This window comes from Penicillium rubens (assembly GCF_028828025.1).
Source record: "Penicillium rubens strain IBT 27055 chromosome Unknown utg000004l_segment0_segment0, whole genome shotgun sequence".
NCBI lineage: Eukaryota > Fungi > Ascomycota > Eurotiomycetes > Eurotiales > Aspergillaceae > Penicillium > Penicillium rubens.
Window position 1 is genome coordinate 2,920,151 of NW_026890602.1, and position 21,547 is coordinate 2,941,697.

At 48.8% G+C, this 21,547-nt stretch overlaps 10 protein-coding genes across 10 annotated transcripts, besides 2 other annotated features; 5 read left to right on the forward strand and 5 right to left on the reverse strand.

The window, feature by feature from the left end:
- Window positions 1-46: 46 nt before the first annotated feature.
- Window positions 47-526, reverse strand: N7525_011078 (uncharacterized protein; the record flags this gene model as incomplete). Its single annotated transcript, XM_002560682.1, has 1 exon — window positions 47-526. One exon carries the CDS (start codon window positions 524-526, stop codon window positions 47-49), a length of 480 nt encoding a protein of 159 aa, XP_002560728.1.
- Window positions 527-923: 397 nt separating this feature from the next.
- On the reverse strand, window positions 924-4,465 carry N7525_011079 (ankyrin repeat domain-containing protein; the record flags this gene model as incomplete). Its single annotated transcript, XM_061215334.1, has 3 exons — window positions 924-3,105; window positions 3,172-4,284; window positions 4,356-4,465. The coding sequence occupies 3 exons, from the start codon at window positions 4,463-4,465 to the stop codon at window positions 924-926; spliced, it is 3,405 nt and encodes a 1,134-aa protein (XP_061067846.1).
- Window positions 4,466-6,182: 1,717 nt separating this feature from the next.
- On the forward strand, window positions 6,183-8,300 carry N7525_011080 (aromatic amino acid ammonia-lyase; the record flags this gene model as incomplete). The annotated part of the gene is made up of 1 exon (XM_002560680.2): window positions 6,183-8,300. The coding sequence occupies one exon, from the start codon at window positions 6,183-6,185 to the stop codon at window positions 8,298-8,300; it is 2,118 nt and encodes a 705-aa protein (XP_002560726.2).
- A 470-nt stretch (window positions 8,301-8,770) lies between these two features.
- N7525_011081 (putative protein kinase) lies at window positions 8,771-10,712 on the reverse strand (the record flags this gene model as incomplete). The annotated part of the gene is made up of 6 exons (XM_002560679.2): window positions 8,771-8,961; window positions 9,021-9,261; window positions 9,317-9,636; window positions 9,696-10,033; window positions 10,089-10,322; window positions 10,645-10,712. The coding sequence occupies 6 exons, from the start codon at window positions 10,710-10,712 to the stop codon at window positions 8,771-8,773; spliced, it is 1,392 nt and encodes a 463-aa protein (XP_002560725.2).
- A 184-nt stretch (window positions 10,713-10,896) lies between these two features.
- Window positions 10,897-11,087: a sequence feature (Protein overlapping with rRNA (N7525_011082, KAJ5821798.1) was converted to a misc_feature.).
- A 319-nt stretch (window positions 11,088-11,406) lies between these two features.
- Window positions 11,407-11,644: a sequence feature (Protein overlapping with rRNA (N7525_011082, KAJ5821798.1) was converted to a misc_feature.).
- Window positions 11,645-12,212: 568 nt separating this feature from the next.
- Window positions 12,213-13,978, forward strand: N7525_011083 (uncharacterized protein; the record flags this gene model as incomplete). Its single annotated transcript, XM_002560678.1, has 4 exons — window positions 12,213-12,396; window positions 12,459-12,764; window positions 12,817-13,649; window positions 13,703-13,978. The coding sequence occupies 4 exons, from the start codon at window positions 12,213-12,215 to the stop codon at window positions 13,976-13,978; spliced, it is 1,599 nt and encodes a 532-aa protein (XP_002560724.1).
- Window positions 13,979-14,431: 453 nt separating this feature from the next.
- Window positions 14,432-14,743, forward strand: N7525_011084 (uncharacterized protein; the record flags this gene model as incomplete). Its single annotated transcript, XM_061215336.1, has 1 exon — window positions 14,432-14,743. One exon carries the CDS (start codon window positions 14,432-14,434, stop codon window positions 14,741-14,743), a length of 312 nt encoding a protein of 103 aa, XP_061067848.1.
- Window positions 14,744-15,661: 918 nt separating this feature from the next.
- Window positions 15,662-16,468, forward strand: N7525_011085 (uncharacterized protein; the record flags this gene model as incomplete). Its single annotated transcript, XM_002560677.1, has 5 exons — window positions 15,662-15,861; window positions 15,915-15,943; window positions 15,996-16,122; window positions 16,180-16,307; window positions 16,368-16,468. The coding sequence occupies 5 exons, from the start codon at window positions 15,662-15,664 to the stop codon at window positions 16,466-16,468; spliced, it is 585 nt and encodes a 194-aa protein (XP_002560723.1).
- A 192-nt stretch (window positions 16,469-16,660) lies between these two features.
- Window positions 16,661-16,978, reverse strand: N7525_011086 (uncharacterized protein; the record flags this gene model as incomplete). Its single annotated transcript, XM_061215337.1, has 2 exons — window positions 16,661-16,894; window positions 16,919-16,978. 2 exons carry the CDS (start codon window positions 16,976-16,978, stop codon window positions 16,661-16,663), a joined length of 294 nt encoding a protein of 97 aa, XP_061067849.1.
- A 378-nt stretch (window positions 16,979-17,356) lies between these two features.
- N7525_011087 (uncharacterized protein) lies at window positions 17,357-19,348 on the reverse strand (the record flags this gene model as incomplete). Its single annotated transcript, XM_061215338.1, has 8 exons — window positions 17,357-17,839; window positions 17,893-18,225; window positions 18,287-18,684; window positions 18,747-18,829; window positions 18,887-18,976; window positions 19,032-19,055; window positions 19,111-19,181; window positions 19,238-19,348. The coding sequence occupies 8 exons, from the start codon at window positions 19,346-19,348 to the stop codon at window positions 17,357-17,359; spliced, it is 1,593 nt and encodes a 530-aa protein (XP_061067850.1).
- Window positions 19,349-20,263: 915 nt separating this feature from the next.
- N7525_011088 (uncharacterized protein) lies at window positions 20,264-21,525 on the forward strand (the record flags this gene model as incomplete). Its single annotated transcript, XM_061215339.1, has 4 exons — window positions 20,264-20,530; window positions 20,607-20,831; window positions 20,911-21,053; window positions 21,129-21,525. The coding sequence occupies 4 exons, from the start codon at window positions 20,264-20,266 to the stop codon at window positions 21,523-21,525; spliced, it is 1,032 nt and encodes a 343-aa protein (XP_061067851.1).
- Window positions 21,526-21,547: the final 22 nt, after the last annotated feature.

Genomic DNA, 21,547 nt, shown 5'->3' on the forward strand with positions numbered 1-21,547 from the left:
GGGGCCACAGGCCTAAAGGTTATTGATTGACTTTCACTTCGCGCAGTTATCGATGGAAATAGGTAATTGCAGCCAACGACTTGGCGAGGCCCTTGCAGCTATCGTAGCTAACGCAAGTAATTTGGGTGATTCCGCTCTGCGATGGATAACGGCCGTGCTTCTGGGCTTCATGTTGGTCCGACGAAATCGGCCTTTTGAGGACCGCTTCCGGCGGGAATCGCTTGGAAGGAATCACCGCAACGAGTCTTTGGAATTCCCTGATGGTTTTCGCAAGTTCCCTTCGCAATAGCCAGTCGGCTGGGAACGGATTCTCCTTCGGCAGATGCGGAGTGTCGTAGGTGTGAGTGATGTAAATGATATCGTTAGTGAGCTCCGGGGCCTGCAGCTCCTGATGCGGATTTTTCGCGTTGTCGAAGTAAGTTAGCAACTGGTAAGCAAGGAGGATACAGCTACGAAGCTGTCTCTCCGTGGGAGGCATCGGACGCCAGTGGGCACTGAACTGGATAGTGCCGACACCTGTCGGCATCGTTGTGTTTAGGGGTCTTTCGAGGGGTCTTCTGAGGGGTCTTTCGAGGGGTCTTTTGAGGGGTCTTTTGAGGGGTCTTTTTAGGGATCCTTTTATATCATTATCGTGGCGATTTTGGTACATGAATCTTAATTCGAGGACCGACAATGATATGGCAGGAATCAGGTGTACGAGCGTACTGGTAAAATTATCTATCTAACTAAAAATGATAATGGTCTGTATTTAACAATCTGGTAAAAACAAATTAGTGAGCAAATGCGTAATAAAAAGACAGTATCATCCCATTTCTTGACATGATCCCACGTGGAAAGATGGGTACGAGCGCTCTTACACCATTTCCGACAAGAACGAAGAAGAATCATGATCATGCAGGTTTGCTGAAGCGTCGACCTGACAATTATCCGTTGAGGCTTTCACGGAAAATCGAGGCTTCTTCAATCCAGGACCTGGAATTGGGCCTGCATTTAGGGGACATCAACTGGAGGAGTTGGATTCTCGGGCGTATCTGAAGAGATCTTTGCTCCTGAAGTTGTTCCAGGTTATGAGTGCTATGCAAACATCGCGCTCCACCATGATGGCACAGCTCGCAGATATCAAAATTCCCACCATTACAAAGGCGGCAATAATAGAAAGCCTCCCCGATAAGAATATGCGCACAGCAGATATCACAGGACACGCCACGTGGGGCACCTGTTAGCTGCGCAGTTCTGCATGCCAATTCGTCCATGTCAATGGGGTCCTTTATAGAAAATGCACGTATGATGTTCGCGGCGTCGTTCCTCCCTCGCGTCAAGGCATCAGATAGTGCGGTGCGACCGAAGTTGTCTTTGACCTCGCAATCAATTCCAGCATCTAATAGAGCACGAACACATTCTGAATGACCTCGATTTGCAGCCACATGTAACGGTGTTCGACCATATCGATCCCTTTCAAAGGTGCTGATTCCGGAAGGCAGTAGCAAAGTCAGTACGGTGGCATCTTGTTGACAAGCCGCAAGGAAGACGGCTGTCCGACCATCAATATCATATGAGTTGGGATTGGCACCCTTCTCTAGGAGTTGTCGAACTGCATCCCAATTACCAAGTTTTGCTGCAAGTGAAAGTGCGGTGCGGCCCTGCCGATTCTTGACCTCTAGGTCAATATCCAAATGCAGCAGGAGTCTGATAACGGATTCATTGACCGCGAGCAATGCTAACATGAGCGGCGTGCGTCCCATATAGTCTGTAACGTCGATATCCGCACCCTTATTTAGAAACAATTGAACTAGTTTGTCGTACCCATATTCCGCTGCAGTCGATAGACAGGCGTCCAAATCAACTGATTGGGGCTGTACATCCCAATCAAGTAAGAGGGATGCTGTTGATTCATGACCGAAGATACTGGCTAGCCATAGTGGAGTGTGGTCTTCAAAATCTCTAGCGTGCGGGTGCACTCCTCGTTGCAATAAGAGACGCGCCACCTTCTCTGATCCAGTCATAACTGCAATGTGGAATGGTAGGTAAACCTGTGCGTCGCCGCACATTGGATCACCACCATTGTCGAGTATGAATCCTGCTATCTCGTCATAGTCGTTCAGGGCTGCAAAATGTAGTGGAGTATAACCTAACCCGTCTTTATGATTGGGATTTGCGCCGTTTTCTATTAACAATCGGACCAGGTTGTCACGGCCATGCTGAGCTGCCCAGCATAGCGGTGTTTCTTGAACAGCATCGTTGGAATCCACTAAGGTACCGAGTGAAATGAACCTCTGAGCAATATTCGGTAGTCCAAAGTAGGCAGCAATGTGCAGCCCGGTAGTGAGAAAAGGCTGTTCGGCTTGGTAAAAACTGCTATCAACACGCCGTAGGCTTTTTGGGGGGTAGAGTCTGTCACCAGAAGACGAGTCAGGCCTGCAGAGAAACTGAATGCAAGAGTTGAGCTTTAGGGGGTCCCGCATCAGTTCAATAATAGCTTTCTCGCTTTTCGATGAGCTGGCATTTGGCGTTGCAGCATCGAGGTCGTCACCCCAAGAAGCTCGAAAGTGGTGTCCCCAGGAGGCAGCAGCGTATGGGCCAAGAGGATATTGACGGAGACGCATTTCGAGCTCTTTAGGTGTCAAACGATGCTCTGTTTTGAATACGTCGAATGAGATGTATGTTACACAAATGTTGCCAATATCATCATGTGCCTTTGGAAACCAGGTTGATTGGTTTCGCTCGAAGTATTCCTGGGCTGTGTAGTGAACCAACCGGATAATGTTGCTTTGTTTATCAACTGTCACTAATCCTGCACAGACAGAGACTATATCGTCTAGGTCGGGTAGATTCTCTTTGTCAAGATCCGATTCCCCAACTTCAACAGTAAGTGCAACCTGCAGCTCGGTTGTAGTGAGTTGTCTTGTTGCGCAAGTGATCCATGCTAGGACCTGCATTGCTAACTCTATTTGATCTGGGACTTGCCCTTTGATTCGCTCCATTACATCGTCGTATGCAAAGCCGTATGGTCTAGTACTACAGGACAGGCCTTCTAAGGCAGATCTAATTGCTTTTGCTGACCGTTTTCCCACCAAGGAATTGAGATAGAGTTGCGCAAGCAGGAACCTATACGAGTTAGAGATCCTGAGACACTTATTAAACGGTGATAAGTAGGGGTTCATATCAACTCACATTCCGTCAACAGCTTTCGCAATCGCATCTGAGATCTCCTCTTGCAGATCTGAGCTTCGTGATACAAATGATGGGAGCATTGTCAAATTACCTTGGATGTATCTCTTCACGTCGTTCTCTCTAGCACGGATCTCAACTGTGGGCTGCTCGTTGAACATCTCAATTATCTCCGGGATAAACCGCGACGTTGCAAAAAGGTATACGTTACACCCACGCTTAGCCTGCATGCTAATAACCACGTCTAGGAGGATATCTCGTGACCTGTCGGAGATCTGACATTCGTCCAACGCGTCGATAACAATGAAGATGCTCGAGAAATCGGATGCGGTTGAAAGTGAATGCATGACTTCTGAAATTTCGTTTATTGACGGTCTTGTTCCGGTATGCATATGCGTGTTGTATAACGCTCTCGCGCTGCTTGGCACAGTGTGTTTCCTCTGAACCATCTGTTTCAGAATATTTCCCAGGAGACTGGCGGCGTCCTGCTCATTGTGACGCTGGAAATTGCAGTAGACATAGGCTATGCCTACGTCACTATCATTGCCATATCGACCATAGAGCTCGTCAACCACAATGGACGTCAAAATCGTTTTCCCGGCCCCCGGAATCCCAGGGCAGAACAATGTTCGATTTGAATTCACGCCTGTGATCCACCATTCGAACTCAGGCGACCCTAAGAGCCACTGACCGGTCCCTTGCTCACGTCGATTGATATAGTCCTTCTGTAGAGTGGCGTAATTCATGGGTGATAACCAGTCTAGGACCACTTGGCGCTCTTGGTCGTCTTGATGCTGTGCCAATCTTGTGACAGTATTTTGCGTGATCTTCCCGTTAAAGGCATTCAAAAGTACAACATTACTGGTAATTCGAAGGCGCAGTTCCTGGATATCGTTTGGTTCCCATGTTAGGCGTTTCCAGGCGCGCTTCACTAGGTTTTGTTTCTTGTTGTTCGGAGCCAGAACACCATAGTTGTCAATCATCGTTTCGGCGTCGGTGAGGACATTGCGGCAGTTTCTTGCTATCCCCCGTAGCTCGGCGTCTTGTTGGCTGCTTAGCTCCTTGCCAGACAAGTCGATTGCCACATTGTGTACAACGAGTGATAGGTCTCTGACTCTGCCAAGCATGGGTTAGAATTAAAAATAAAGACAAATAAAAGCAAAAGCAAAAACAAAAGAAAAGCCTACTCGTCCGAAATGGCCTTGAATTGGGCAGGCGCGTCGACAAACTTCTTTCGAATCTCGTTGGCGAGCGTGACCACGGCGAGAAAATCCCCGACACCGAACCCGAAACTCATCTCGAGGTTTCAATGCGAAAATACGAATACCTTGAATAGGACGGAAGTCACAATCAATCCAACAGATATCTACGGAGTGCGGAATAGGATGAGGGAAAGGAGAGAAAGCTCAGCTGCAAGGCGGGGGGTGTGGGGCGGGGAAGGTTGACACGTCGCTGCTGCAGTCTCGAGGAATCAACACGCCATTGGCTTGTAAATCGATCTAACTAGAACGGGTTGTTGGGGGAATAGAGGAATTTAGAAACAAGAGCTCAGTGTGATTTTTGTTATTTCATATGTTGTACCCACGTGAGGAATGAGATCTAAGATGTCTAGAATGAAGTGTTGCTCCGTACCCCGTCCATGTTCACTAGTGAGATACTAGTGGAAGTAAATCTCCCCTTTCATTGCCCCACCGAATACGGGCTTATTCGCCTCCTTTCCAAGTTTCTGAAAGTCTATTGGAAATAGTGGGTTCCAGCTGAAGACCCGGAATTTGCTGGTCAAGACCTGAAGAGTAATCGACAATTCCGGCGGCGTGTATATTTAGGTATGGAACTATGATTTTATATCTTTACGTCGTTGTAGTCTTCTTTAGGGCCCACCCGGACGCATTCAGTTTGATAGATTTGGTTAGTCTTGATCAACAAGGCATGGGCTGTGTTCAGCTAAATTCGGCGATTCACTTAGTCTGGGTCGATATCTACATACAACATACGGAGCACCGTACGGAGAGTACTCCATACTCCATATATTGGTGCATATACTATACTTAAGGTTCGGAATGTACGTGTTCAGCTAAGCAAGGATTCAGAATGTCCTGAGCAGTCGATTTAGGGTGGCAATACGCGACGAAGTGTGCCACACGGGACTTTGGTCGATATTGATTTAAACCGTAGATATCCTATTTTACTTCCATTTTGAACCAATTATATAATTGTAAACTATATATTTTGTATATATAATCCATGGATTCATTACTAGGTTTTCTTTTTCATGTAGATCAGGCACAAGCCTGACATGTGGGGTCGATTCCCAAGTCATCCAGGGCCTAGCGTTGCTACCCGGAGCCCGGGAGCAGGTTCCAAGGTTGCCAAAGTACGATGATATCACTACCTAGAGTGGACGCAGTAGATCTCGAGGCCTTCGCCTCACCCCCGGGACCCTGGAGCCCCCGGCACTCGAGTCCCGAACTATATGACGGTGGAGAAAAGAACAGTACGGAGTAACTAGGTAATCCTTTTCTAGCAGTAACGACCGTATAGAGAGAGGTCTACGGAGATGACGGGGATCATGGTGCGATGTGAGATGGATGAGATTGAAGATTTGCCAAAGCTAAGTTCTAGACTATGAAATCTGACAGGCCAATTGGACTAAAGTCCCCAGTGGATTTGTTGTCACTAGTGCCGATCAGCTGAGTACTAGTTTAAATCTCAATCCAGCGGGACTAATACAGCACGTACTACGTAGTATAGCCGACTGACGGGGGGACCTCACTCGGAGGGAAGCTGATGAGATCAGACCCTTGCATATCCAGATCCCACTACCGATAATTTTGAAGTCGATCGTGGCAATATGTATCGATTAAACTACATATATCTCTATCTTTCCTTTTTCTATTTTCTTTCGCGTTTCTCAATTGAACTTTCGCATATTCGCTGAATTCTTAGTGACCGAATAGACAATAACACAACAACTGGATTTGAGCCACTATACCTTTTGCTACCCCTGCCTTATCATGACCCTGAAGAGGCACAGCCAATCGGCTCATATGAACGCAACGCTCCAACTGCTGGGGCGCGTACGTGACTTGAAGAACAAGAAGCGAAGCATTGTTCTCAACGGCAACGACCTCGACATTGCCTCCACAGTCGCCGTCGCCCGTCATGGAGTCGAGCCCACTATCAGCACGGACGAGTGTCTCGCCAAGCGACTCGAGATCTCCGTCGACACTCTAGCCGATGTCATCTCCCGGAAGTGTGTCATCTACGGCGTCAACACTGGTTTCGGTGGCAGTGCCGATACTAGAACCAACGAACTCATCGACCTGCAGACTCATCTGCTCCAATTTATCCAAAGTGGAATTATCACGACGGCTGACAAGGATCCGGCCAGCAACTCGGAGCGGGAACCATCCCACGTGATGCCTCTCGCCTGGGTTCGAGCCGCCATCGTGGCCCGTACCAATCAGAACCTTAGGGGTCACAGTGCCATCCGCAAGTGCGTGCTCAAGAGCCTTATTGACCTACTGCACAACGACATTACACCTCTAATTCCTCTTCGGGGGACCATTTCTGCATCTGGAGATCTTATGCCCATGGCATATATTGCTGGAGCAATCATGGGCAACCCAGATGTCTTTGTTCAGGTGGGTAAGGGTGCGCAAGCCATAGTTATGCCTTCGTCTGAGGCCTTGAAGATGAGCGGGCTCTCCCCGTCAGGCCTCGGCCCAAAGGAGGGACTTGGGCTAATCAACGGCACTGCTCCTTCTGCGGCATTGGCAAGCTTGGCATTGTATGATACGCAGCAGCTTGCGTTGTTGTCTCAAATGTTGACGGCTTTTGCGTCCGAGTGCTTGGCCGGAAATGTAGAGTGGGCTCATCCCTTTGTTCACGCGACTCGACCTCACGCTGGGCAAATCGAGGTGGCAAGCAATATCCGGCGCTTCTTGAAGGGTTCCAAGTTTGTTGTTGGCCTAGAGTCGCAGGAGGCATCTGGCGACGGGCTCTGCCAAGATCGGTATTCAACAAGAACAGCTCCTCAGTGGATTGGACCGTACATCGAGGACCTTCTCTTGGCACAACATCAGCTCGAGGTGGAGCTCAACTCCACATCAGATAACCCTCTGGTGGATACGAGCAAACAAGAGGATGGTTCGAGCGGGAAAGTGTACTCTGGTGGAAATTTCCAAGCAGCTGCCGTCACGTCCGCTATGGATAAGGCTCGCTTGGCCATTCAGATGATAGGACGAATGCTTTGGTCCCAAGTTACTGAGATGATTAACCCTGCTACGAATAATGGACTCGAGGCCAACCTTAATGCCACCGCGCAAGAGAACTTCACCATGAAGGGAATCGACATCAACATGTCAGCGTACATGTCTGAGTTAGCAGCCCTGGCACACCCGGTCTCCGCCCACGTCATGTCAGCCGAGATGCATAATCAGGGTATCAACTCTCTCGCTCTGATTTCAGCTCGACGCACTATGGAGGCTGCAGATCTGTTGGCGCACATGAGTGCCTGTCACATATATGTCTCATGCCAGGGTGTTGAGATCCGAGCAAACCACCTCCGATTCCTTTCAACGCTGCGCACAAAGATGAAGGATTTCACCGCAAACGGAGCCTTGTATGGACTCGGATTGGATGACTCACAACTTGAGACACTATGCACGTCACTCCTCCCCATTGTGCAGTCAAGCTGGTATCGTGCAAACTCCAATACTTGGAAAGACCGTGTCTTGTCTGTCGTTGATGCTGTTACGTTGGCAGTCAATGAATTCGTGGCCTCTCACAGCCCCGATTGTTCAGTGTCAACGATGATGGCCTTTAAGAAGCGTTTTCACGGCCTTGTGTCCAGTACAGCGGAGCAAATGTTTTATCCTGGTCCGACCATTTCTCCCGAGGAGGTGGCGATGCAGCTTGGTGGGGGGACTGCACAAATATATACCTGGGTTCGCTCGAACCTGAATATCCCTATGAACCGTGGCCTCCAAGACGATCCTTTATTCAACGCCCAGAAAGGCCTTCCCACAAAGGGCAAAAGGAGCATAGGAAGCTCGGTGAGCATGGTGTATGAGAGCTTGATTAAGGGCGAGATGATGGATGTGATTTTAGAGGGCTGGACGCAGGACTAGGCACATTGTACATTAAGAAACTTGACAGTATTCAAGTACGTGGTTGAATATATATCGCGTGCGGATGGTGGCTGCACGGTCAATGCACTCGCTATCAGTAAGTCAGTGGACGCATGTTATGGATAACAAAGGAAGAGGTGGGATATTAAGACGCTATCTACACACATCTTCCGCTTTTATTCAACGGGCCATCTTTTCTACGAACGTTGTTCTGCTCTTTATCACACTTATACCTCTGATCCCATCAAGCACATTACCAGTATGTGTTTGCTACTGGCAGTCACTAAGCCGTAACTCTTTAGTGGCTAACTCGAGCACCCAGGTCCCTGTTGATCGGAATAAGCGTGGCACTTGTGGGCTAAATTATACTGGCTCATCTAGTACATGCCAATGTTGATTAGTTATCCTTGGACGTGCGGCGAGGGCATATGCTGAGGGGAACCGCGTATCAAAAACGACATCGAGTTAAGTCAGACGCTTGTTTGCTTTAGTTGAAGAAAAGGATGCCCCGCTAGTTGGCCTGCTGTTTTTCTTATATTTGGATGCCAGACAAGCATCTGCTTGGCGAGGTCCAGAAACGCTTCCCTCTCCTCTCCCTCAAGGAAGGAAACAGTGTCTCCTAGTTTCCAGTCGGGGATCATGTCTTCATAGAGAAAGCGACCTAAGATGTTTCATGAGTCTGAGAAAAATCCGACCGTGATAGGGAATCCATTATCATACCATTATTGTCGAAAAATGGCCCACCGAAGTACTCCTCTGCAGTCTCGCATAGTCTACCGTCTTCTCGTCTGACAGGTTGCGGCCACGAGTACTCTCGCATGAATTGATACCTTTGGATGACCTCTGGATGGGGTGGACCGAGTAAGGCTATCATTTCGGCGATGTGTAATTTAGCATCGTAGCGACCTTGTTGATCGTGGATATGCTGAAATAGCTCTTTGCCTTCGATCATATCCCACAACTGACCTGGTATTAGTGGATGTAACAGCTGTAGAGAATAAAGCCTTTGGACGCACCAGAACACCAAGATTCCAAATATCCGCAGGCATTTGCCATCCATTACCTAGTATCACCTCCGGGGCCCGATAGTGGTCTGGCTGAATAGGCCAGACGCCCCAGTCGTCATCTTCCTCGAGGCGAGTTGCTAAGCCAAAGTCGACAAGCTGTGGTATACTACTCAGGCTTTTGAGTGGTCCGAAGTCACTACGGGACTGGTACACTGGTCGCCCCGTTGAATCAATCTTGAAAGCCATCGGTCTTTCAAGCTGAGAATCCATGAAATCAGCAAGCACGGTTGCATCCTCGAATGAGACCATGATGTTTTCAAGCTTTAGATCTAGACAACCGCCTTGGCTTAGTATCGCCGACGGGAAGCAAGGCCGAATATCGACTTACCCGTATGAACGATCCTGCATTTTTGGTGAAGATAATCAAGCCCCGTAAGAAGAGCACGAATGTATGTTTTGATGAGGGGTAGCGGCATCTTTCTATCACCAAAGCGCCGTTGATACATCGACAAAGGCTCTCTCATAGGCGGATACACAAGACATGAGTAAGAACCTTCTGAACCTTTGATTTCAAAAGAGTCTAGCAATGTTCGGATGAGTGAGCGACCGCGGTGTGATGGGTCTGCTGTGGAAATGTGCTCTTCAACCTCGCGCTCATGACCAGCAGAACTCGCATTGCTATTGGCAATTTTTAGTGCTACAACGCTCTCTGACTCTTCGAAGTGCCTGTATATTTGTCAGAGACAGAGCTTTGAATTGGGCAGAAATTATTGAAGGTTACCCTTGTAAATCACGCGCGAGCCATACTGTTGAAGACACGCCCCAACCAACCTTTACCAGTATTTGGTAACGATCGGCGAGTACCTCTCCAGGCTTCGCTGGGTAGAAGTACTTGGAATCATATACTGGCGAGATCTCTTCATCAATGAGTATGCCGGGCAGTAAAGGTGGCCCGGGAGAAGGGGTGGGAAAGGGTTTCTTGCGAAGCAAGGCAGACAACCGAGGAATGGACGGCCTTATAGTGTTCATTACAGAGTTACTCCCGTTAAGCAGACAGGAGAATGTGATATAAATAGTTGTCGAAGAAGAAGATCAAGAAAAGAGCCTGAGCATGGCTGGTAAACATGATCACGTGGCCAGGTATTCGTGATGTGCCTATTCCTGATACAGACTAGTGGGAAACAGGCTGTCAGCCAATGAGGTCATCGGAAGCTTCCGACCAAGGCAGCGAGGCAGGGCACTCAGCTCGGAGATACTTGACAGCATGTTAGGAATATTAGGTGAAGCGTTATGGGCAACGAGAAAACCGACCGAAAGTTCATCCATTCACAATGTACCTGCACTCCACGGCTCTAGTTGCGTCCTGTTTCATTTCAATCGGAAGGGTCAAGACCATTGGTGGCATTGGATTAAAGCAATATCCGGAAAAGCGGACAGATGTGAGAAATGCGGAGTGGGGTTTCTTGCTTTAATGGGAATCAAGGAATGGATCTGGCCGAATGGTGCCTTCATGATACGGAATGCGTCCATAACACACTCCAGATCCACCGAACTCTCTAGCCTCACCCTAATTGGCAACCCCTTACGAGTACCCCGTATCTTGTACCCCGATCATCCATCTATCCAACCATCTACGTTATCTCATTCCCTTCGACACATATCCAGATACATACGACCATAGGGTGTGGAAAATAGGGCTTCCCGTCCGCTCAGCCGTACTCAAGCCACACGCCGGTGAGTTAGTAGTTGGGTGGGTGACCACCAGCGAATCCTCACTGTTGTATGTTTTTGTTTTGCTTTCTTTTTGCTTTGTTTTTGTTCTTTATCTTATGCTCATACTTGAAACCCAGCTTAATTCATGTTGACATGCATGGGATGCGTTTGTCGCTGTGCAGACTGAGCATTTGCCTAGTTTGTCTCGTTTGTCATTCCCGGAGCCTTCTAAGGTTCATATACAGTTTCCTTTCTATAGATGCATTATCACGCTTTCCTTCCTCCTTCATCTTCCTAGTAGCATATAGCCTCAAGATTTCACCACCTAAGTAGCTGCATCTATCTATCATTCTATACTACATGTTGACTGTCACATACGACCATAGGGTGTGGAAAACAGGGCTTCCCGTCCGCTCAGCCGTACTTAAGCCACACGCCGGTGAGTTAGTAGTTGGGTGGGTGACCACCAGCGAATCCTCACTGTTGTATGTTTTTGTTATGTTTTTCTTTAACGGCTTCTGTGCGCGTCAATTATCAATGCGGCTCAGCGCCGGCATACTGGAAGAACGGTTCCGGCATCCTGACGTCGTCCACAGCCCCGGAGCCCAGGAGGCCGGGGGGTGAGAGCTAGGCACCGGGACATTGTCTCTATAGGGCTGTATTCTTCATTCGGGAGCTTCATTTTACGCTCAGCAGCCAAGCGCCAAGCGGAACTCAGGGCTGGGTAGGGTGATATGGATGAGAAACAGTTTAACTTCCCTGGGAATGGCGGGGAATATGACGACAGTCGCAGCACATCGAGAATCAGACTCTCGTTAGGGAAGTATTCCCCGCCTAGAGTGATGAGTTGACTCCGTGCCAATGCCGCAGGGGTGAGCCAATCATCTCCAAATGTCTCATTTTGCCACCGGCTTTCCCAAATCCGCCCAATTCCCCGCATATCCTTTCCGCGACACACCAATAGGCAGCGTAATCTATCCCCACCCCCGTGGGGAAATAGGGTTTGGCACTCATGCCGATCGCTGCGGGATCCTCGATGGTAAGACGAATTGATCCATTGTCGATTGGCACACGGCTATAAATCACTCCAATGGCCTGTGAACAACCCTCCTGTGACTCTCACATCTTCTATCACCCATCACCATAGTTACCTCCAATATCATTTGACATCCTCTGAAGATTCACAACAAACATGAGCCTTGACAAAGAAGAAAAGCAATTGGAGGATATATCCAAGGATAACGTCGAGCAGATAGAGCATGCCGAACATTTCGATCTCAAAGACCAGTCCGATCTCAGCAGCATTGAGGCAACAGCTGCCTCCAAGACAGCTTGGTTGATCTGCATTGTCGTCTCCATCGGTGGTCTCTTATTTGGTATGTTGTTATTCTCACATATGTAACTGTGAGAGATGAGTAGCTAATAGGGTGATATCCAGGCTACGACACGGGCTACATCTCCGCCGTTCTAGTCACAATCGGATCATCTCTCGGCCATGTCCTTAGCTCGAGTGAACAGGAAATGGTGACCTCTCTCACAAGTGGCGGCGCTCTGGTCGGTGCAGTAGGAGCTGGTCTCACCGCCGATCGATTTGGTCGTCGCCTACCCATCTGGGGAGCCTGCGTGGTTTTCGTGATCGGAACTGCGCTCCAAACAGCCGCCTTTTCTGTTGGCCAATTCGCGACCGGAAGATTCGTTGTGGGCCTTGGGGTAGGAAGCGCATCTATGATCGTTCCTCTCTATAGTAAGTCCTTTTCCTATTCACGGACTGTTTCGATGGGCTCACGGATCCACAGTTGGTGAGCTGGCACCTGCGCAATACCGCGGCCGCATGGTTGCCTTCAACAACATGAGTGTCACATTCGGTCAATTCCTTGCGAGTGCCCTGGGTGCGGGCTTTGCTGAGGCAAAAGGTGAGGCGTGGCGAGCAACTGTCGGTCTCGGAGCTGCTCCAGCTCTTGCACTGGCCGGGTTACTGTTTGTCTGTCCAGAATCACCTCGACAGCTGGTCACTCATGGCAAACGGGAGGCAGCGGAAGCTGTTCTTCTACGGATATACCCAACGTCGACTGTTGGACAACGGCAAGCTAAAATTAGATCAATCGAGTTATCCCTTCAAGAAGTATCCATGGACAAGGAATCCCTTTGGGTCACTTTCAAACGCATCTTCACCACACCCTCGACCGGCCGTGCAGTTCTAACCGCCTGTATGATCATGGCGATTAGTCAACTTGGAGGTTTTAACACCCTGATGTACTATGCCGCAACGCTATTTTCCATTGTCGGATTCAGCAATGCCACAGCCGTCGGTATCACAGTCTCCGGTACGAATTTCGTCTTCTCAATTCTCAATCTCCTACTCGTGGATAAGTTCGGCCGTCGGATTATCCTGACAATCACCGTCCTTGGAATGTCTCTCTGCATGATCGTCGCTGTCATCGCGTTCCGATATATCCCAATAGATACCGAGACTCTGGTTGTGGAGAGTAACAACATCGGCTGGCCAGGCATCCTGGTCCTCGTCGCAATTATCTGCTACGTCGCTTGCTATTCATCCGGTGTCGCCACTATTGCATGGATCGGCACTGAGCTAATTCCTCTCGAAGTGCGAGCAATGGGCACTATGCTAGTATGTCTACCCCCATTCCATGTCTTAACATATATGCTAACGAGCCGGACTAGAACACCGTTACATGCTGGAGCACGAATATCATCATTTCATCTACCTTCCTTTCGATGATGAAGGCTTGGACCCCAAGTGGTGCTTTTGGGTTTTACGCTGGAATCTGCTTCTTCGGTTGGGTTTTCGTAGTCTTCTTCTACCCCGAGTGTAAAGGGATGCCATTGGAGGCTGTCCGAGAAGTCTTCAGCACCGGATTCGGGGTCAGGTATTCAAAGAAGTGGCAGAAGGACCACAAAGATGATGTCAAGGTGCAAACAATTGTCTTGGGACATTAGATACGAGACCTCGGAGTGATACGTGCCTACATGGGATTGCTCAGTAACAGCCTCTCACTTTAATCTCACTTTAATCTCACTTTAACCTCACTTTAACCTCACTTCCACTAGAAGCTTCATCCACGTATCATCGGGACATTCACTCTTGATCTCAAGAGATTATACTTGATGCCGTAGCAGCTAGAGAAGTGAGTCCCATGAACTAAGCCCTACTAAGTTCCAAGTTATCGCTGATATCACCGACCCCGTTTTCACCTGTTTTCCATTCTCTCACGCTCTTTCCCACCTTTTTCCCACCAACCTCCTTACCTCTATTTGACTTCTTTCTACCTCTCTAGACTCATTTCCAGCCCTTTCCTCCCCTCATCATGTCGGGATTTAGGATCCCACTTGTTTCGACGAGTCGCTCGCTCTCATTGGTGGCAGGATGGCTGGACAACTGAGAACCCAAAGATGCCTGGAGCGCCAAAAGCCAACGTCACCAAATACTACTCGCAGACGACGCAGACGACGCAGACGACGCAGACATCCGCCCTTGCTCTATGCTGCCTTTATGACGAGTCCACTATGTACGCATTGCGCTGGGACAAAGCCAATATACCCCTCCCAGTCGATGGTCAGCGAAATGGTAAGAGGCGTGGACCCTCTTCAGGCGGAACGCAAGGCGAATCAGTCGTCATATGGGCGCAGGGCATACCATTTATATCTGTCCTCGCGGATTACCATGCACTAGTAGCTAGTAGTCTCCCATCTGCGCAGATATAGGTGGCTGCCTACCAAGAAAGTCAGTCACCCTCCGAGGAAATTCGATCTCAGGCTGAAGTTTTCTTGGCATCACGGACCACCATGTGAAGGAGCTGGGTATCAAACCATTTCTCAACGCCAGTACATCCTCGAAGCTTGCAATTGGCTAGAACCAACTATGTTCCTCAGCCGCCTACATCCGAGATTAACGTTTTTATGCTAAGACACACTAAAAGCCTTCGCGCAGCATGTGTGAGATATATTATGAACGGTTGCCTATTTGAGATAACAGTGGGCGGAAGTCCGATCGAAATAGGAAACTCCGAAGAAACTCCGTCCAAAACGCAGATCCGCACAGATTTGCACATTCTCAGCTAAATATAACAATTATGAAGTGCGATACCATTTGGTCTGCTTATCTGATGCCGTACCATTTGGCTATATGCCCAGTACGGAGTACATCATCTCATGTGTCCTTATGAGGTCCATATCTGGCCCCCTCTGTAGTCTGCTTCTATGCTCAATCATGAGACCATATTCGTCTCCTTTAAACTATGGTTGAAGTTTGAGACTAGCGTTGTTCTGAAACTACGTCGGCTTAATATGGAAGACCCGCACGGGACGATCGAGAAGAATAACTTGCTTGCCTTCTCCGATCTCCCAAGTTCATACAGAATACATGTGAACTCGTCAATGTAATATAGAGAGGAGACATGAAACTAGATGATCCTTAAGATGATCATTTCCAATTTCTGCACCGGAAGGGGAGGCAGCAATTCAACTCAGGGCGTTGTTGTTCCAGATGTCGATCTATAGATAATGTCTACTGGTGTCAAATCACCATTATAAAAGGAAGCTGGTCTGCAATTCTTTTGGAGCATAACAATTCCACCGTCTGAACCAACAAGCAACTAAGTCCATCCTTTCTCTTATTTCAAGATGCAGCTCCTCTCTCTTTTCACCTCTTTGGCTCTCGTGTCTGCCGTGGTCTCGTCTCCTGCAGCAGACTTGAACGTGAACGTTGCCCGCGCAGACGATCAGCATGGCAGCTACATTGTTTCTGGCCTCGGAGCACGCAAGCAGGAGATCCTGAAGGCCGGTGGTAATACTCGTGACATGGCCATTGCCATGCTGGAGACGTGAGTTGACTTCTTTGATTTCCGCGCCTGATTACACAACTCACAACTATTAGCGACAACATGACCACCGATTACAAATACGGTACGTCCGAATGTTAGCCGGCAGACATAGCAGTGGTGCTAACTTTCTTTAGGTGACGGAAAGACCGGCGACGGCACCAACTTCGGCGTGTTCAAGCAGAACTGGTTCATCCTGAGAAATTCTGCCGCTGACTTCCTGGGTCAGACCGTTGACCAAGTCGACAACGGTGTTATCCTCAAGTAAGTCCCGGAGTGGCTTGCATGCCAAGATATATTATACTAACGTTCGAGCGCTAGCACCGATCTAGCCAAGGACATCAAGGCTCGTCACGAGGGCGAGGCTAAGTACGGTTATGAGAAGTGGTTCAGTGGCCACCGCAACGGAGAGACTGGTCTCAAAAACCCTGGCACTGATGACATCAAGAGTAAGTCCTCTCTAATATGGTCCCCTGATTCATGGATCATCTGGCTGACTTCGTCGACAGCCTACATGAGTGGTGTTGCATGGATTCAGCAGCAGCTTGAGAGTGATGAAAAGTACCAGAGCGACGATACTCGATTCTACGTTCAGGTCGTGGCTATCTAGACACAGCCATGGAGACCTTGTCACGGATAACTTGCTACACATCGCGGAATAGGTCTTTGTGTCCTACTATTTGATGTGTTCCGCAGCCGTGCCACATCCCTTACTATTTTCGTCCACCTGCTTGGACGATATTGTATTACCACCCCTGCTATTTGAGCCTTAGTTGTGAAATACTCACACCAATACACTCCTTTAGATTACAGAAAACGCATAGCTCCATTCGTAATTGGCAACTAGTCGTGCATTCCTGAGAGAAGTGGACCAAAAAGCATTGCTAGATGCTTGTGTCAATTTGCGCTGTGAATCGAGGTCTGCTGCTTTCGCAAGGGCCCTCCTGCCTGCCGCTAGTAAGAAACCCCCTGCATCAGGCGCAGCTGGACTCGTAGGTTGCTTTTGCATATGGGGAACTATCCGTTCCACAACCGTCTTTCAACATGACGGTGTCGAAACCTTGAGCATGAGCGTCTTGTAAAGTAGAGCCAACACACTGATCGGCAGGAGGACTGTCATATAAGAGGTGTCGGGGTATGCGGAAAGGAAATGGGAAGCAATATTCGTTGAAATGTTCGCTCCCCACGCATAGCGCGATGCGGACGAGTGTTTGCTCGATCGATTAGCATGACCAACTTTTGTCTTTGTGTATTCATGTCCAGTTGAGGGGCTGTATCACATGCCAATCAGGTTACCAGCTGAGAAGGAGAGAGGAAGAGGGAGAGGGAGAAAGCTATGCTACGGTGGTGCTGTTTATCAATGGTGGCCTCACAGACGGGCAGTCACGACAATTACACGATGTATTTATAAGGATCAATGCAAAGGATCTCAATGCCCTTTCTTAAAGACTAATGACAAGCTATTAACTTTTTCTGGATAGTTCCATATGGGAATTCTCTACAACGATACTTCCATAACAGGACCCTTGTAGATGTGCCGGGCGTGTACAACGTAGTATATAACGGCGAGCAAACTGCTGCCTCCAATTGCCAGAACACTCCAGTTCATCGTTTCCACAGTTGGGTCCATTGTACTTGGCCAGAAACTGAAAAAGACGACGATGGTGAGGTAGATAATTGCATACCCGTTTATCACGGTGCCAACAATGCCGGGGCAATGGAAGGGTCCCCAAACAAGCTTCGCACCAGGCACGTTGACAATGTCATCCTCGTTGTCATTATATCGGGAGATGTCGCCACGGACGCGGCGGTAAAAGAGCAAAACAGAAACCATGAGGTAGGAGAGGTAGATACCCGCCACTGCCATGGAGACGATATCCTCCATCGCGGTGTTGGAGCCAATGTTAATTAGGGAAAGCAATGTAGCGACGGTCACTGTAAGAAGGATGGCGAAAATGGGCAACTGTCTTGTGGAAGAAATCTTGAAAGCAAATGTTAGACCATGCATGACCTGGTTCCTGGAGAAGCGCTTACCTGACTCCACAATCGCCATCCCGGTACTCCCCTATCTCGAGAGAAAGACCAAAGCTGCCGGGATGCCGCAGCCAGTAGACCCATTAGGGAGCAGACGTATATAATGATCACAATAGAGATCATGGTCAATGATCCTGGTACTGAGTCTGTTGCTTCCATGAAGATACCCATAAAGTTGTACCCAGTGATTTTCCCCAGCTTACCACCCAGGTCAGAGTCGGTGCAAAACATCATAACAATTATCATGCCGAAGCCGAGGCAGCCATTGATTCCGACACTAATCATGAGGGCGTTAGGGATAACGGTCGAGGCATTAGCGACCTCTTCAGACATCTAGATGAGCATTTGTTAGCTAGAAGCGTATAGAGGAAAGCGTAGCTCCAAGGAAACTCACATGCACGGCGGCGTCACCTCCAGCAAAGGCAAAGGCGCAGCTGGTCATACCAACGAACCAGGATAGTCCTTGTGTGGCAAAGCCTCCTCCATTCTGGAAAGACAGAAAAGCCTGCTCCTTGGTGTTATGATCTGCCATATAGACCAGGGGGATGATAATGCCAAAGAATCCAAGAATATGCACAACCAAAATGATCACCTCAATGCGGGGCAGCAAGTTGCCGCCGACCAGATTCACGGCCAATGCGAGACTGAGCGAACCCCAGACAATCAACGTGCCTTCCCAAGGCAGAGCGTTGTAAAGGTTGTTTCCTAAGATCGCGGCACCCTGGATCATCTTCCCCGTCAGAAAGGCACAAGCGGCGAATGCACTCTGCCAGCCGAGAACAGCAAACCATCCTGTAGGTTCAAGTGTCAGCAAGAGTGAATAGTTTCTGTCTGTGAATGAGCCAGGAATTTACCTGTGATAAAACTCAGGAACTTCTGGAGTCTGCCGGGGGCAAGCATGGCAGCCCAATGGTATTGGCCTCCTGCGGTAGGCGCCCTATTTGACAGTTAGCTCTGGCTCTAGCCTCAGGTAGACTGAGAAGGAACGTCACACATGGAGGCCAATTCCGACAAGACCATAAAGTTGGCAAAACAGCCAACCCACCCAAATATGTAGGCATATATCGCACCGCCGGAGCCGCCGCTGATATCTGTTAGAGAACGTTGCAAGACAGCAGGTTTTGGATATGGAAACACACTTTGTGAGAGGGCCAGTGAAGGTACTAGGTGACTGATTAGCGAGGAACTCCGTGAAAATTTGGAATTGGACTGACTCACCCAAGCAGGCCTTCCCAAGTACCTAGAATAGTACAGCTGAAGCCGAGGATCGATAGAATGCCGAAGTTTCGCTGACAGAATCGAAGTGTCAATAGAGGTTTCTATCCTTGAAGAATGCATTGCATACCTTAAGGACTGGCCTCTTTCCCATCCGCTGGAGATGCGCATTATCACGGTCCACCGGGCCCCCGCCCCTGCTGGTGACGGAGGTAGTGGTCTTGAATTCATAGGCGACCATGACTTTTTCTTTTTCTGCAGGAATGGAACGGAGACAAATTGGAAATGAACCTCAAAGTAAATATGAAGGACGCTGGGTGAAAAGTACGAAATTAGGGAAAAAGCCCAACGGCCAAATATCGGAATGCGGGTGCAAGGGTATCCAATTTGGCTGGATGTATGTTACATCGACCAGAATTGCAAGTACATGTGTGGATGGCGCTAATGCGTTCATATGTACAGAGTATGATTTCAATTTAATCTCAGGCGTCTGCCCTCCACCTGACGCCCCAAAGAGGTTAGGGCCCAGCATGTGCTAACTATGCGGCAATGTCGATCACATGCAGGAAGGCTCCCGCAAAAGATGCGCCATATCCAATTGAACTACGCCACAGCTATTCTATGTGGGGCTTATATCGGTGGAGGCTACTCATAGGATAACAAGCAATTGAGGGTTAACTAATGCGAGGGGGCCGGACGGAGGGGCTAGAGCTCCGGGTGAATCCTTCAAGTAAAGGGGTGAACGTGATAAAACTTCTCAATATTGCCATGTGCTTTACTCTGTACATTGACTAAGAAAAAGGCACCGATCAAATAACAAAGCAGGTAAACGTATAGAACACATATCGATATCGAGATGGTAAGGGATTGAGCAAGCGTGACACAACATTGGGAACCCAGGAGTAGCCATCACACCCCTTCCGAGACATTCGTATACATTGTATATTTATATTGGTAGGTGCTAAGAGGGGATTTGCATCCTGGTCACTCTTTTCTGGGCACTGGAAGTAGAACGGGCGCTCTACCCGATCACACAGCGATATAATAAAAACCATCAGGCATGTGCTGTCAGCATGGTTATACTCTCTGATACTTTCCTTGCCTTCCTTTTTCTTTCTGTCTAGGTAACCGATCTCCTTCACTTAGATTTGGCTCCATGGGGACACGATTCAAAGATGACACGAAAGACCCAGCGGTCAATGTCACCAATTGGGTCCTTCTAGTCACGATAATATTTAGTGTCTCTGCTCGACTGGGAACTAAAATTCGACTGTTCAAAAGACTCACTACAGACGATCTCCTGATCATTGCATCTCTGGTTTTTGGCATCGGTCAGAGCATTGTTGTTTCGCTGGCAGTTGGATCTGGTTACGGAAAGCATTTTAAAGATGTCTCTAGCGCCGATATGCAACAGGTGATGAAAGTAAGTATCTTCCGCCTTGCTGTGATGGTCCACTTGTTCCTTTTTTTGAGATCATGGTTAATGTGCTCATCCCCAGAATCTTTTTGCGGGGTCTGTTCTGTACCTCCTAAGCCTCACGTTCTCGAAATTATCCCTAGTCGTGTTTATCCGGAGCCTTACACCATCCGCCAAAGACAAATGGCTCGCCCGTGGAGTCGAGACCATCGTATATGTCTGGGCACTTGTTACCATCTTTGGGACTGCGTTCCAATGCTCTCTGCCCCGTACCTGGGACTTCCAGAGCGGTCACTGCTTTAACCTCGTAAGTTGTTCTTTTGTCTCCATCACTTTCTACGCCCCGGTTCGAACAATACTAATGCGATTTAACGGGGCGTATGCAGTTGACATGGCGCTGCTTCATCGCTGTCTCCAACATCGTTACCGACCTCTTGATTGTCGCTCAGGCGATGGTCCTGGTTTCTAGCGTTCAAACGACGCTGGGGCGCCGTCTAGTTTTCGCGGGTATCTTCCTACCTCGGGTCTTGTGAGTGACTTTGCTCTACGGAGTGCTTCTCTCCCCGTGTTCCCGAGCTCGAAACTCATCCTCTTCTCTTGATAGTGTGACGATCGCAATAATTGGCGAGATCGCCATCCTCAAGAAAAGCACGAAAGGCAACGATCCAACATTTCAGATGTGCGAAATCACCATTTTCGAAGTGATCACGCAGTGCCTCAGTATTGTGACGGCCTGTTGGGGACAACTGAGCCCCTTCCTGTCTTGGATGCGATCGAACGGGCTCAAGCTCTATGGCGTGGAAGACCCGACTTCTTGGAGTTACAGGATGCGCTCGCAATCACAAGGGCGGTCCAAGTCGCGCGATCGCAAGAACAAATTCGAAAACCACGAGACCTTCCCTCTGTCTATGCGACAAGATCGAATTCTGGTCACGCAGGATTGGGAGGTCGACAGTCAGTCAAGCCAGGCGCACATAATGGAGTTGCAAACACACCACTAGGCTATCATGAGTTGCAAGTCGC